The 16,441-nt window shown below is 38.7% G+C and overlaps 1 protein-coding gene across 4 annotated transcripts in view; it reads left to right on the top strand.

Annotated features, from left to right (window-relative positions):
- Secp43 (tRNA Selenocysteine associated protein) overlaps window positions 1–16,441 on the top strand; it is a 135,237-nt gene that overhangs the window by 60,057 nt on the left and 58,739 nt on the right. For 3 of the 4 annotated variants that reach the window (XM_067147784.2, XM_067147781.2, XM_067147782.2), the window contains one exon: window positions 2,008–2,067. The exons of the other annotated variant lie outside the window; for it this stretch is intronic. In XM_067147784.2, the coding sequence (XP_067003885.1) occupies window positions 2,008–2,067 (60 nt within the window). The remainder of the gene's footprint in view (window positions 1–2,007; window positions 2,068–16,441) is intronic. 4 annotated transcript variants of the gene reach the window in all.

Genomic DNA, 16,441 nt, shown 5'->3' with positions numbered 1-16,441 from the left:
CAATATTTACATCAATATGCAGAGCAAAAAACAACTTATTGTGACAAAATTCAGTGAAACAGGTGTTAATTTGAAATAATAATAGATACTAAAAACTGCGTTAACCTAAGAAACAAGGGAATGAGAAAACAAATGATGTAGATGGAAATGAATGATAGTAGCACATGGTGAGGTTGTGGACCTCATAGTTTACAAACTATTGGTTTATAAAAATCACAAAACAGTTTGAAATCGCTGTCAAAATCATCTTAGTGGAAATCCATCACATCAAACTGGTCAGGAGGAGAGCGGGAGCAAACATTTTGAGAGAAACCAAGCCTGAATTAACCTGCAGGCGAAAAGCCTGTGATAAGGAGAAAAAAACACTATGAAATTTAAGGCTTTAGAAATAGCAGCATTCTCACTATCTTCTCAATCTAGCAGTCCCTTTCTTCATTATTGTTTCATAATGTTGGCTGGTGTTTTGCCTTATTCTCTATCCGCTGTGCCTTGCCACCAACCAAATACCGTGGATAATCAATAATTAAAAAGTCACACTTTTAATTGTTATTTTAAGTATGTTATGAATTGATTAATATTTTTACTAATAATAATATATTTACGTCCCACTAACTACTTTTTGACAATTTTTGGAGACACCGACGTGCCAGAATTTTGTCCCGCAATTTTTTTCATGTCAGTAAATCTACCGACACAAGGCTGACATATTTGAGCACTTTCAATTACCAGCCGACCAAGCCAGGATTGTACCTGCCAAGTTGGGCTGAGAAGGCCAGCACCTCAATCGTCTGAGCCACTCAGCCCAGCGATGAATGTTGTTTTTAAAATGTAAAATCACATATAGCCTGTAGATACATCTGCTCTGAATTTGCACACAGTTACATAGCTGAATCACATTGGAGACTGGTGAAGAGGATTCAGATTAAGTAATCCACCTCTTTTCTTGCCATGTTGTAATATTTAATATTGTGTGTAAACTAAATTTGTACACTGGAGGTTGTATTTCTCATCTGAATTCAAAATACATCTTGTCATGTTCATGCTTTCTGCAGTGTTTTCTCTTTGTCTTATTTCCTGTGACTTAATTTATCATAGATATGAATCGGACTCTCTGACTCCTTGGGCACCCATCCTTCATCCATCTAGTAAAAATATAATTAATGATAATTGATAGATTGCAACATGATTGACCTGCTTCAATGAAGTTGACCTTGTTCCATCAACTCAACTGTAACATAATTATCAATATGTAGCATATACTCATCTACTTTGATTCAGTTCCTAAATATGACTAATACCTTTTCTCTTAGAATTGGCATTTCTCAATCACTTAAATGCATTTTGAAAATCTGGTTCTTGTAACTGCTATGTGTCCTCTAACCACACTGGGTTTACTGCATGTTATTCTCTGGTTTAAAATTTTTCAGAGATCCTTCCAGGTAGGAAGTAGGGCTTGTGAAAAATTACTGAAGACTCTACTTTTCAAAATATTTGTAATAAACCATTACACTCTGGTTTTAAGATCATTCTATTGTGCAGAGCATCTATTTCAGCTTAATGACCACCCCCTCACCTCCCCCTCCCCCCAATAATAGGAAATAGAAACATTTTGGGGAGGCCATACAAATCATTCTTTAAGCTGTATGCTGATGAGCCCAATTGGAACACTATGGCAATACAGGGTCTCTACATGGGCTCATAATTTTGTTAATTTTGTTTTATTTGATAATATATTAATTGCTGGTTCTGAATTGAGCTGTGTATTACTATGAAGTCTACCAATTAAGTTAATCATTGTCAAAACATTTGGCCCTCCCTATCTCTGTCGTGTTCCTCTGGAAGGTATGTTTCTTACTTGTGTGTGTATTAGAATAAAGATCTTTATAACATTTGTTTAGATCAGGTCTATTGTCTTGAAAAGCTGTGATGAATTCCATTAAAATTGTAGCTGTAATTCTTTGTACTTGGAAGGTGGCAGTAATTTTGTTTTCTTGCGTTTTTGCCCAGTTCAACAGACTCAAGGTGTACGGACTACTTTGCGGCAGTTTCTCAGGAGGGTACTTCTAGGTGTGTAACTTCTCTGTACTTACTGAAATCTTCATACAAATTTGAAAAATATTGCTATAGTCTACATTGCAGATCAAGTGTGTTGCCAGGTATTCTGTTCCATATCTTGAAATTTTCCTTTTTTTTTCTTCTGGAAACTGGTGGAAAACTGAAAAATATCTCTTCACATGCCTTGTATTTGATAAATTAAATAGGTTTATATATTCAATCACTTTCACAACTTTTCAGTAAGGTAAAGCAACCTAAATATTAAGTCATGTTCTTTAAATGCTACTTTGTCTTACCATAAATAATAAACAGTAAGCATAAAGCTATAGTACATACTTTTGCTAAGGTTTTATAGTAAATTTTAAAAATTGTATGTGTAAAAACCTGTAGTAGACTGCTTGTTTCATGGTAAAAAGTTGGTCTATACTGCCGTCACCAAGAGAACCGAACCTGGTGTAAACAAAGAATATTGCAAATCCGTATGTATCCATCCGCAGTCTGAACGCTGATTGGAGAATCACTGCGCTTCTCCTGAGCACATGGCAGGAACCACGTAGGCAGCCTTGAAACTGTCGTTACTTCACTTGATTGCGGTGATTGTCAAAGAGTTAGCTCTACATAGACTGTTGCTGGATACCGCTGATGTCAACATGTAGTTGACACGCTATTGTGATGTGGATTACGAGACAAATTATACTCAATGTCCGTGAGAAATAAACAACAATGAATGGCAAATGACATCTGCGTATTAAACATATCAGAAAAGAAAGGTAGATATGAATTTATGGCCAAAACGTAAATACAGTACATAATAAATCAATCACAACTGCGCATGTAAGTAAAACTTCACACATTTAATGTTTCAATAAAGTATAATTCTAGAGGGGAACTTATAGCTTAGAAAAGGCAATATTAAATAAGTGCAGTACTCTACCTAATCAGAATCTGATAAAGGACGAGCTCCTTCCAAGTCAACGCTTCTTCGATTTCCCAGGTAGTGTTACCAATCCTTGGTGCAGTCATTTGCTGCGGGCGGAATTAATGCTTCACTCCGAAACACCAGTGAATTCGGTGATCCATATTGCACGAGAACAAGTAATGTCTCAGTCACTCACTCACTGTATCTGCTTGCTTCCCATGCTCACAGCTTAAGAAATGGTGGGTCAAGCATGAGCGCATGCGCTCCTGGTGCTCTTCAATTTGAATATTAAATAACAAGGAATACAAATGGGTTTTTTTTGTGTGTTTTTCTGACTTAATTTATTTGAGGAATTATATTTTGGACATTTTGCATCTAGGATCGCATTAGCCATGATGTGGCTGATGAACTAGTTTCATGTCTCCGCGAAGGTGTGACGCAGCAGCACTAACCAATAAACGTTCACCCAAGCACGTGCTTATGTTTACATCACGACTGGTTCTCTGGGTGAAATCTGTATAGAAAGCCTTGCTTAGTTAATGCTTCTTCATTGGTGGTGGCTGTTACTTGTCTCTAGGCATACAATTTTCTTACTTAACATACCACCTTACACTTGACTAAACAAACCCAATTCTTGCAAAGAACATGCATCCACACAAATTGCAATTTATAGGTAGTGAACGTTGTGGCTTATTGAAGTGTGCTTGCTGTTTGGACATTTCGCTTCTACAACTAACAGTTGGACATTGTCAGGTATGGATCGCCACCAAAGTAAGCGATCCTCTGCCAGTATTTTTTATGTCTGCGGGCTTATCTTAGTTCCCTTCATGATTTGCTTAAGCTGGTCTTTGGTGTTGTGCCAGAGCAAGGTTCACAATAGAGGATTTGGTGAATGAGCCTACTGTCATTCGTATAACATAGATGTCCCCAGTTCATCGTAGTCAATGACAGTGACACTTTTAATACGTGCTTTCTCTAAAACTGCAAGATTGATGATAGTCCTCCCACTTGATGTTCAAAATGGAACACAGTTTCTGCTGCTGAAAGCACTTCAGCTTCTTTATGTCATGGTGGTATAAGGTCCAGGCATCATATCCATAAAGTAGGGTTGGAATTACTACAGTTTGTAAACCACGAGTTTGGTACGAACAGTTAAGACTTTCTTTCTGAAGACTCTGGGATAATCGTCCAAATGCCATGTGAGCTGAGCAGAGTATTTTCCGTGTCCTGTTCCAAAAAGTGGTCATCTTTTTCATTGTCATATCTGAAATTGTGATATAAAATTCTTCAATGGGTGTTCCTGGAGCAGGTTGTGAAAGTAACTTGGGTTTCTGAAAGTTGATGGTGAGGCCAAAATGATCAGACACACTTGAAATGATTGGCGGATTGTTGTATCTCATCGTGTGTAAAAGCAGGTGATGCAATGTCATCAGCATGTCATACAATGTTGCCATCCAAATGATCTCTGGCGACACATTTGGTGTTCACACGACAGAATTAATTAAAACTCAGCCATAGACTCCCAAGACAGATTTCATTTACTCTGCCACCTATTGACATAGAGTAAAATAGAACTGAAATAGACAAGCAGGCAACTAAGTGGCATCAAGTTAAAATCTTTGCACATTGTAGCTGAGGTCATACAATTATATATATAATTCGCTGGGTCCATCAAGGACCACGTTAAGTCTTGTTGCATTTGACACTGAACTTGGCCTTCTTTAGAGCCCAAATTTCCCTCATTCTTTGTGAGTGGGCCTGCTTACTCTCCTCTGTCCAAGGGGCACCGTGTGTGTCTTCTCTTCGGTTGCTCGTCTTGGTTTAGCCCGTTCGTCAGTATTTTCTTGCAGAAGAGATCTCTGTTAAGGGCGTCTTCAGCTGAGATATGTAGCATTTGCAGGTCTTCTTTGGTATTTCTAAACCAGGGAATTGTGGTTTTGGGGTTTGAATCAAAAAAGTGAGAGATATCTTTAGTTAACTTTCTTCCGTCCATTCTTTTCAGATGACTGTAAAATTGTGCCCGTAATTTTCTCTATTCTGCTGTAGACTTCCTCGTTGGATCTCTTTTGATGGATTCCATTTCTGTACTTTGATCCCAAGATTCCTCTCACAATTTTGCGTTCTCTTTTCTCCAGTTCTTCAAGGAGTCCTTTGTTGGCATTTAGAGACAGGGTTTCGGCTGCATATAGAATTACTGGCTTCAGAACTGTTTCATAGTGACGTATCTCTGTGATTTGGAAAAGGCATTTTTTGTTGTAGATTGTGCGGGATGTTTTGGTAGGCTATTTCCAGTTTGTGAACTCGCTCCTGAAGTGCTTCTTTGTCCAGTCCATTTTTCATGATGATCTCACCCAGGTATTTGAATTTGTCTACTCGGGTGATGTCCCTGTATTTTGTATGGAGTTTTGGTGGAGCCTCTTTGATGTTAGTCATTACTTCTGTTTTCTCAAACGATATCTGCAGACCAGTTTGTTCGGCAATTTCCTTTAAAATTTCAACTTGAGCTCTAGGGGTTTCTATGTCGTTTGAGAGAACAGCAATATCATTGGCAAATGCTAAGCAGTCTGTTGCGATCCCCTTAGATTTGGTTCCTATTCTTAATGGACTGTAGTTGGTTTCCTGTAATCTCACTTGCCAGGTTCTGATGATCTTTTCAAGAACACAGTTGAAGAGTATCGGGGATAGCCCATCACCTTGTTGGACTCCTGTTTTGATGTCAAAGGAATGCGAGAAACATCCATGGAACTTCACCTTGGATTTTGTATCGGTCAGGGTGACTCTAATTAATGCCAGCATTTTCAAATCAACTCCAAATTCATTTAAGATGTTTAGCGGGACTTCCTGGTCAATGGAGTCGTACACTTTCTTGAAGTCCACAAAGACAGACACATACTGCTTGGACCTTAGTGTACAATATCTGATGATCGTTTTGAGATTTTGGATCTGTTCGGCTGTTGAGCGACCTTTTCTGAACCCTCCTTGGTATTCACCTATTTGATGTTCGACTTGTGCTTCCAAACACTCCAGGATGGCAAGTGATAGAATTTTGTAAGTCACAGGTAGCAAAGATATTCCTCTGTAGTTGTTGATCTTCATGCTGCCTTTTTTTGTGTAATGGATGAATCAAAGCTATTTTCCAATCTTCGGGTAGGGTCTCCTTGTTCCAAATTTCTTCTGTTTACTTTTGCAAGATATCAAGTAATTCCTCTGGGGCATATTTCCATAGTTCTGCTGCTACTGAGTCTTCCCCCGGTGCTTTGTTATTTTTGAGACAGGCAATGTGGCGCTTGATTTCATCTCTGTCGGGTGGTCTGGAATCTGGGTACATGAGTAAGGATTCCTTGGTCTCAATGGGGCTTCGCAGTTTGGAGCAATTAAGTAAATTCTTGAAGTAGTCTGCCAGAATACTGCAATTTTCTTCATTTGACGTCGCCAGTGTGCCGTCCTTTTGCTCAAAGCATAGAGATGGTGGTTTATAGCCAGTGAGTTTGCGTTTGAAGGCTCAGTAGTACTCTCTGCTTTCATTCTTCCTAAAGTTTTGTTCTATCTTTTCAATGAGAGATTTTTCGTATTTACGTTTCTCAGTTCTGAACACCCTAGCTGTTTGGGCACATTGAGTTTTGTAGGTTTCCCAATCATTTTCTGATTTCGTAGAGTAGTACTGTTACCACGCATTGAGTCTTTCTGTGAGGACTGATTCGCAGGTATTATTCCACCAGGCATGCTTTTTGCTTCTCTTGATTTCTGCAACGTCTTTGGCGGCCTCAACAAGGAGACTTTTGGTGTTGTTAAAGTCACAGTCATTTGGTCTAGCCTTCTCCTGGAACTCTCGAACCTTTTCCGAAGTTTATCATTGTCGAGGCGTGTGATCTGTTTGGCTGTCTTCCTTGTGTTTGCGGGAATTAGTTTGAATTTGATAAGAGACATATAATGATCTGAGGCCACATTAATGCCTTTCTTTACCTTGACATTCCTAATCTCAGGGCTGTTTCTCCTGGAGATTGCAACATGATCTATTTGGAACTCTGCAAGAGTTTGGACGGTAGAACACCAAGTCATTTGCTTTCTGGGTAGATGGCGAAAGTGGGTCGACATGACCTGCAGGTTGTGATTTTCGCAAATGGTCACCAGTCTTTTGCCATTGGGATTGGTTCTTTTGTGAGCAGGATAATTTCCTATAACTTTCTTGTAGTTCTGTTCACGACCTAGTTGGGCATTGAAGTCACCCAAAAGAAGCTTGACATGGTGTTTGGGGATTTTGTTTCATTTTTCATCCAGTAGGTCCCAGAAATTATCAATTTCATCTGGATCAGACTTGTTCTTATCGTTTGTAGGAGCATGTGTGTTAACTAGGGCGTAGGTTTTGTTCGCACATTTAATTGTGAGTATAGACAATATGTCATTCACAGGTTCGAAATTTGCAACCGATTTAAGGATCTTGGTTCTAACAGCAAACACGGTTCCAAGCATCACAGCTCCATTGAGGATTCCTCTTTGCGCTTTGCTCTTGAAAAATCGGTAGCCTTCGGATTAAAAAATGTCTTCATCTGGGTATCTTGTTTCCTGTAGGGCCATTATGGATATCTGATTTTCTTGAAGAGCTTTGGTGAGGGTTTTCAGCTGCCAGTTTGTGTAAGTGAAATTATGTTGAAAGTTGCTGGAAAGGTTTTGGACTTTGGCCTGAGTTTTTGACTCTTCGGGATACACCGAGATGCTCCGACTCGTCTCTTGCATTATGTCGAGTCTCCCCCAGAATCCGAACGAGACTTGTGCACCGTGGCGTTCACGACGAGGAATTTATCCGAAGATTTACCCCTTGGGGTGTGTTTCTTGAAACGTTGCGCCATATTGCTTCTTGACTTTACTTTGCTTTGGACGGGTATCCATCCTTTTACAACTAGGGTTGTTAGCCTCAAGATGTTTCCTGGCTTCTGGTCATTTACCTGTCTTCGCCGTAACCCTGGCAAGGGACCAGGTTTTTTTTTTTACGGTGGTATTTTATTTCCCTACTACCCTCTGACTCTGCTGGCGGCAGAGCCAGCGAGCTTCCCCAATTCCAATGGGACGCGGTGGAGGTAACGGGCATATCCCCACCATACAATTACTATTATTATTATTATTATTATTATTATTATTATTATTATTATTATTATTATTATTATTATCATCATCATCAGTTTAATATTATCAGCATACTGCATTTCAGTTGCCTTAGTAACATTGTTTAATTGCTGTGAGCGAAGTCTGGCCAAATTGAAGAGCCCTTTATCAAAGCGATACTTGATCCCTATGCCTGGGTGGTTTGTAGGTTATATTTCACCAGACATGATAGCCAGGAAAAGAGCTTTAAGGCATGTGTGATTGGAAACATGCCATCATGAAGTGCCTGGACTGAACTTACAAATCATTCTGGGCTGCCAAAGCACCTTAAGCACTGCCCATATAGCAGATCAGGGCCGATGACCTTCGATGTTATGCCCCTTAAAACAACAATCATCATCATCATATAGCAGATCTTGGTACAGAATCACAGCCTTTTCCACATTATAAAATACCATTAACAATGGTTTCTTTTGCTCCCTTCACTTTTCCTGATGATGTCTTGCACAGATCATATCATTTGCACTGTGGAAGCTCGGAAACCACACTGAGATATGCAGAAAAAGAGGTATATTTTTCTATTTCTTAGTTTAAACTAGAGAAAAATCGTAGCATGCACTTTCCGTGGCTTAATTAGCATAGCATAAACATTTGTAGAGGTTAAAATGGCAGAATTTATGCAAGTTCATGTTAAAAAGATGTACAAAGAGAGAAGAGTACCATAATTTAATTTTTCCTTACAAAATTTCATGTTTTATTGGTTATACAAAAGCCTAATTCTTGTGTTAGTTAATGTTCAACTTCAGTTACAGTACTGTGCATAATAATTCTGCAATATGCGAATAACAGGAACCATCAAGTCAACCTAAAGACTTGAAGTACCAAAGATGGTCAAAAATCTTAATATAATCGAAATCATATTCTTTGTAGAAATAGCATCAGGTTTATGCATACATTATAACTCCTGCTTAAAGTTATTCTGTAGATTCACAAATAAGTATTTATTATTTTCCACCTAGTCGATACAATGATTGCTTAAGGCAATTTAATGGTTAAAAGTGATGCATGTTTCATATATTATCAGCATCTTCAGCCACATAACACTGTTTAGATGAAAAATATATAAATTGACAAAGTAATGCTTAAGAGGAAGTGTCCTTAAAATTAACATAAGATTGACAACATTAAAACAAACAAAAAACTCAAGAGTCTTAATTGTAAATCTATTGAAGTGCGATACGGGCCATGAAGCTGATTTTATGTTATTCTGTAGTCAAAGCAAAAGATAAAACTACAACTTTGTGCATACTGCTGAGTGTCTTCAACATTGGGTGCTTCACCATTTTGTAAGGTCATCAATGGGCTGTGTATCCTAGCACTGAGGACTTCATTGTTAGAAAAGCAACAAAAGGGGTTGTTTAACTACAGGGAGATGATTCATGATTTTTGTTTTACTGTACTAGCAGTTAGCAAAGCTAGTAACTGAAAAATGTCACAAATTTCATAGTGAATCACTAATACTAGAATTTCCTTCAATTATCTCAAGGAGGATGAGTTTTTACTGCAAGAAGGGAATGTCTTCCTGTGAATAAAGAGGTACAGTAGAACCTCGATAATTCAAAATCGGTTAATTCAAAATCCCGCCTAATTCGAAGAAGCTCTCTTTCCCGGAAGCATGAGATACAGTTTTGCATGTTATTTCAATTGTTTAATTCGAAATACGGATAATTCGTAATTCGAAGTACAATGTCGGCCCCATTACCGAAATTCAGACTTTTAATTCGTAACTTCCTTTACATTTTAAAACAATAGTATGTTACAATGTTACAGAGTAATTTCAACTCGAAATTTATCCGCTCCCCGTCATAATAGAACGCGCGTTCCGGAACGTGGAGGGGTAGCTTTCCGCACTTACTTCGGTGGGTCTACAGTGCGCTTCATGATTGCTAATTTAAACATAAGAGTTTCATTTTTGGTCCGTATTGAACTGAGAATGGAAGATAGGAAAAAACTAGTTTTTTCCTATCTTTCATGATTGCTAAGTTGAATGAATCGGAATTCTTTTGTATTCAACCTTTTAAGGAACGCCGTGATATCACACAACAGGCAGTGTGCGGGAAAATAGAATCCGCGAACACCGGCGATGCCGACAGTTGATGAAAAAATTCGTAGGCACTGAAAAATATTGTCATCGCCGGTGAAACTGCATTGCTTTATTTCAATGCGAGCCCAAACGGTCTTATGGTTTTAAAGGAGAAATTGTCAGCCGGGAAATCGTACAAGGGTGAGGGATGGGGGTCATAGTATAATAATGTGTTGCAATGCACATGGAAGCAAGATACTTTATCCCCTCGTCATAGGAAAGTTCGATAAGCTACAATGTTTTAAGGGCGTCGGGCACTTTCCATGCCAGTACAAAGCATCTAAAAATGCAAACAGTACAGAAATCCAATAAATAATGCATTTGCACAGGGGAACCGGCATAATTTATCCTCGTCTTTGAATTGTGCGATTTTTTTTCTTTCGTTGCGTGAGGTTATTTTTGTGAGTGATTTATCCAAGTGCATTATTTGAACATTGTAAATGCACCTTGTTGGATACATTTCGGAAATAGTTTTTTCCATGGCATTTGACGGGTTTAAACTGTGAATCGAGGTGATTGCATGTATTAACGGGTCTTAGAATACTTTGTGACGCGGCAAGTGTTTACATTTCTGGAGTAAGAGAGAAGTGCCATGGCGGGAAATCGTACAAGGACAGAGTTATAGGAAAGTTCGATTTTAAGGGCATCGGGTACTTTCTGTATAAATACAAGGCATCTAAAATGCATACAGTATAGTAATCCAATTAATAAAGCACTTGCACGTGGGAGCCAGCATAGATTTCTCCTCGTCTTTGAATCATGCTTTTTTTTTCTTTCTTTCGTTGCGTGAGGTTATGTTTACCAGTGAGATATCCGAATGCATTATTTGAATACTGTAAATGCACCTTCTTGGATACATTTTGGAAATAGTTCTTTTTTTATGGCATTTGAAAGGTATAAACTGTGAATCAAGGTTAAATGCATGCAGTAACGGGCCTTAGAATATGTTGTAACGTGGCAAGGGTTGGTACTTCTGAATTGCGAATTGGCGATTAATTCGAAATCACGTAATTCGAAGTCCGATTTGTGTCCCAACGACTTCGAATTAACGAGGTTTTACTGTAATCTTATCTGAAAAAATCTGGTAAAGAGACAATTGCCACTGACCAAGAGCATCTGGAAGATTTTCATTGTACATCTTCCAAAATGGCCTTGGAAGATGTCAACAAAGAATTGTTACATCAGAATTCCTTTTTGAGCAGAGAGATAAGTATAGAAAAATAAATTTGTTGCATATGAAAAGATTTACAGTTTTAGAGGGCATGAAATTTCAAAAGATTAATTAATCTGAAATGTGGTAGAAAATTGCATGAATCCTACCTTAGTACGAGTTATGATTGAACCACTGAGTTTTTCTTCGAAGTCAAAACTGAATTATTGGAAGAAGGGTAAAGAAACATGGGTCAACATGGTACTCTTGGTTCGGGGCACTGGGAAATCCTCTTTCTTATAATCAACATTGTAGCTTCTGTGAAAGTTCAGCACCAGTACATGGTCGCTTAACCCTTTCCCTCCCACATTTTCATTCTGCTTATCCCCAGTTTTACGCCTATTATTTAGGAAACATTGAAGCAGGGCACATAGTTTCAGAAAAAATTAAATATTATAAAGACAATTGATCCCAATGATTTCACATTTTCAATAATATTAGAAAACACACCATCGCATCCATTTCTGTATTCATTGAGTCATAAGTTTATTGGTTCAAAACTCCACCCCGTGCTGGTGATACTCGACACAGAGGTAGGCTGTAATTGTCACATTCTCATGTTGTCAGAATCCCTCTAAACCAATAACAGCGTGATTCTGGAAGTGGAATGTTGCCCATGTATATCAGCTTTTATTTCCTCTCAGCAAGTATCTTCCCATTCTGTATCTATTTTACCGGAATGCGCCTGTTTGAATGCTGCATTTATATATATGCAGTTGGTTATGTCACTGAATAGTTTTTCTCTTCCTAACATACGTAAAAAAAAATCTATACTCTTTCAAAATTATGAACAAGCTCATCATCCATATAATCATTTGGAGTAACGAAAAAAATGTTTGTGTTACCTGAACTGCCGCTGCATCACCATCAAGTGCGATTTCTCGATATCTGTTTTCACTTATCACTGTTATCTCTAAAATTATCTTCGTTGATATGTTATTTACTAACTAAAAATTCATCTCCAGCCCTACTCAACGATTCTGTGCCATTTTTTCACCTATATTCAGCACAGTTTCTATATCCGCAGTATTCAATCCTGCCATGTTTACAAACGAAGCAGCTGGCCTGCGCTCGTGGAAGTTCAAGACCGTTGCCTAGACAACTTCAAGACAGATTATCCCCCTTCTTTTATTTCCTAAGCCTTGTAGATTGTACTGCGTGTTCATGAATGCCTTATGAACACTTCACTGCCGAAAAAAATACTAAACTATCGCATAGATCGCAGACGTATGCAGATAATGCAGCCGGGCGCTAAGGACCGGAAGACAAAGTGAACAGTCGGGAGCTAAGGGTGGGAAATTGTTAAGATCAGATATCTCAAATTATCATCATTGACCAGCTCTAGTTATCCCTTCCATCTTTGTCCATGAACCCCTCTTCTTGCTTAACCTTCTCCCAATCTTGTTGTGTCTCCTTGACATCTTTCTTTACTAGATCTGTCCATTTTTCCTCTGGACCTGCCCTCTTTTGTAGTAGAATGTCACCTGTTCCCACCTCCTCTCATATTTTTTAAATTCCCGGTTTTGTCTTCCTGGTCTTCTGGATCATGGTGAGTAGGAACTTCATTTCTGCAGTTTGGAGTTTAGAGTTGTCTTGCCTCATTAATGTAGTATCCAACCAGTGAGCACAGAATAATATAGAAATGGCAACTGCAATACATTCGCTCATTGAATCCAGGTTTTGCGCATGTCGCCATATTGGCGAGACGACCCGTGGCGGTTTATTCCTACAAGAATCTGTAATTTCAGTGACATTTCAGTGTTGTTATTTTGACTTCTTACCAATCTGATGGAATAGCATATTAGTCATAATGATGTGTACTCGACAGTCTAGAACACTTCATAACCACAGTAGCTTAAATGCTTGGAACTATGAGATCAAATGGCTTGTTATTACATCACATTCTATTTTGCTCATATTGCAGATTTGCAAGGTATAGGTATAAAATATGGAACATTTTCACAAAGGCATATATTAGACAAAGTAACATCATGAATGGTTTATGGGTTATTATACAAATAGTATTTACACATAATGCCATACACAAAAAAAAAAAAATATAAGCAGTATGTTGCCTATTATTAAGATAATTACAAGGCTAATAACAAAACTTTTCTAAAGGAAAAATATGGGTTAGACCCTACATAATTATTATAGAACTGGAAAACCAAAAAGGAAATAGAAGTAAATCATATAAATGTAAAATAGAAAGATATTTAGACATCAGTATTGTTGATTAACTAAGCTGTCCATATCATGGCTGAATGGCCAGCATCTTGGCCTTCAGTCCTTGAAGCCCTACGTTCAATTCCCAGCTGAGCCAAGGGATTCTAATAAAAAGGTTAATTTCCTTGGTTCGGTATCATTCTGTGATTTTATTTTACGTAAATAAATATCACACGAGAACACGTTCACTTCCTTGTATAAATTACTTTATTTACTCTGTACTTCACAACACACAATTATACACACTAGCAAATGATACTATATACAACGCTTAATAGCGGAGTACCCTGAAGTCGATTCTGACAATTACAGATATCAACAACAGTGACACGCGCACTATAAGGCCGCTATTAGCCGTGGGCGACTAGTGGATTTAAGTACCGGGCGATCAGTGGCGCAACTTGTGAATACTTGCTCGGTTCATACCGGGGAATAGTCAGTTGAGAGAATGGCGTCCTACGAAGAACTTCTTCTTCTTGCTCTTCTATTATAATGGAAAAACCGAAGGGTTAGGAAAGTGCGGAAACATCCTATATTTGTTTTTCGGCTGACTAGAGGATTATATTATACATTGTTTGACGATCTAAATGAGGATAGTACATTTTTCAATTACCTGCGCATGTCAACGTCGTCATTTTGCGAACTGCTTGGCCACATAAAAGAAGAAATAACGGGAAACGACATAGGACTAAACAAGTGTTTCCCAGTTCAGCTGTAATTCACTAACAGAGCCATATAATGGATCAATGGTACTTGTAAATGTAAACGATTATAGAATTTATATGGGCATTACGTACTGTATTTCCATATAAGAGTAGTAAACGTTTTATAATACTCACACACCGGGCGAGTTGGCTGTGCGGTTAGGAGCGCGCAGCTGTGAGCTTGCATCCGGGAGATAGTGGGTTCGAATCCCACAGTCGGCAGCCCTGAAGATGGTTTTCCGTGGTTTCCCATTTTCACACCAGGTAAATTCTGGGACTGTACCTTAGTAAAGGCCACGGCCGCTTCGTTCCAACTCTTGACCCTTTCCTATCCCCTCGTCCCCATAAGACCTATCTGTGTCGGTGCGACGTAAAGCCACTAGCAAAAAAATATATAATACTCACCTAAAGTTCTTTAAAATGCTGTTCCAAGAATTCAGTGTTTTTATTTTGTCAGTGTAGGCCTAAGCTTCAGTTCTGGGATCCCAAGTGACCGGTTTTCATTCTAAGTCAAAAAGGGTCTTCATTATTTATTTGACTTTCAAATTATTGTGCCATCTCCTTCATTTGCTGTTGTAGTTTATTTGATGTCTCCATGTTCAATAAATAAACTATCACAATAAGTAAATATTCACTCTGCCACAGCACGAGACCAAACAAGGTAATGAAGAAAAAGATAATGGTTAGGTGGATCGCTGATTCAATTGCGTTCCATCGTCCGCATTACGTCAAGCTGGTGTGAGAACACGAACTTGAGTGATGTTTCCGTATGCGCGGAGAGGTACATCCGGCGACTAGTTGCGCCACTAGTCGCCCACGGCTAATAGGCTACATTTACTGCAATGCCCCGTAACGCAGTTGAGCAACTAAAAGTCGCCAGAGCAGTCGCCGGCTCAAATGACGGCCGGCAACTAGTTGCTCAGTTGCGCCACTAGTCGCCCGCGGCTAATAGGCTCCATTTGATCCAATGGTCCGTGACTCGCCAGAGCAACTAGTTGCGCCACTAGTCGCCCACGGCTAATAGCGGCCTAACATACTCTCTCTCGAATTTATCGCCTCGCTCACTTTTGCTTGAGTCCAATACTCATAGACTCCACCTCGGAGCCCAACAGTCACTCCCAGTCCATCACTTGCCTGAGTCCCAAGAACTAAGAACTGCCTTCACTGACTGACAGCTCGATATTTATACCACTCGATCAACCATCTAGAATGATCGACTTCTGGAAGAGTTCTTACAACACTCTAATGGAACACACTTGAAATATCGATCGACCAGCTAGTCGAATGGGTACTCGAACGTTCCTCCGCTATTTACAAACACCTATGGAAATATCTACAACATTCGTAATGTGTCTACATGTATCTGGATAATAAAACCTTACAGTAAGTTTCCAGAACCTTTCATATATACCAAATATAGTACAATAAGTCTAACATACGAACATTTTGGAATTTTGTACCGCTTTCGACTCTCTAGATTTTGAGGTTAAACAATACGTATTTGAGGTTCTACAATTTTATATTACATATTTACAGGGAAATCATATATTAATCATATTTAACATTTATTAAAAGATAATTTAGCCTTAAATAAACTATAATTAAAATATATTAAACATACTAATTGAAGGTTTTACACCAATTACAATGTCATACCTACGACATCGGGGACTGGGCGTATGTGTTGTACCCAACATTCCTACAACTCATACTGTACACTACACTAATACGCAGTTTGTTGAACACAGGAGACACTGCTCACTCTCACCGGAGGATCTGCCTTCCAGGGGCTGCACCAGACTAGCCACATGAAATTACAGCAAACTCCCGATTATCCGGTTTGCGGATTATCCGTGCTTAGTTTGGAGATTTAAAAAAAATACAAAACAAAGTCTGAAGTACTGTATTCTGTTATTACAACAAATGTTTTTGTTTAGAATGCATTGTTGTGCTTTCGACTCACGTTTTACCACCGGAAGATGCTGCGAGTACCATTCCCACTGTCGGTCATCCATGAAATATATTCTGTTGTTTCCCATTTTATCTTCAGGTGAATACCGTGACTCTAACCATGTAATTTGTCC

The sequence above is a fragment of the Anabrus simplex genome, chromosome 5 (assembly GCF_040414725.1).
Source record: "Anabrus simplex isolate iqAnaSimp1 chromosome 5, ASM4041472v1, whole genome shotgun sequence".
Classification (NCBI taxonomy): Eukaryota; Metazoa; Arthropoda; class Insecta; order Orthoptera; family Tettigoniidae; genus Anabrus; species Anabrus simplex.
The sequence above is the reverse complement of the archived record's forward strand: the minus strand, read 5'-3'. Positions and strand labels throughout refer to the sequence as shown.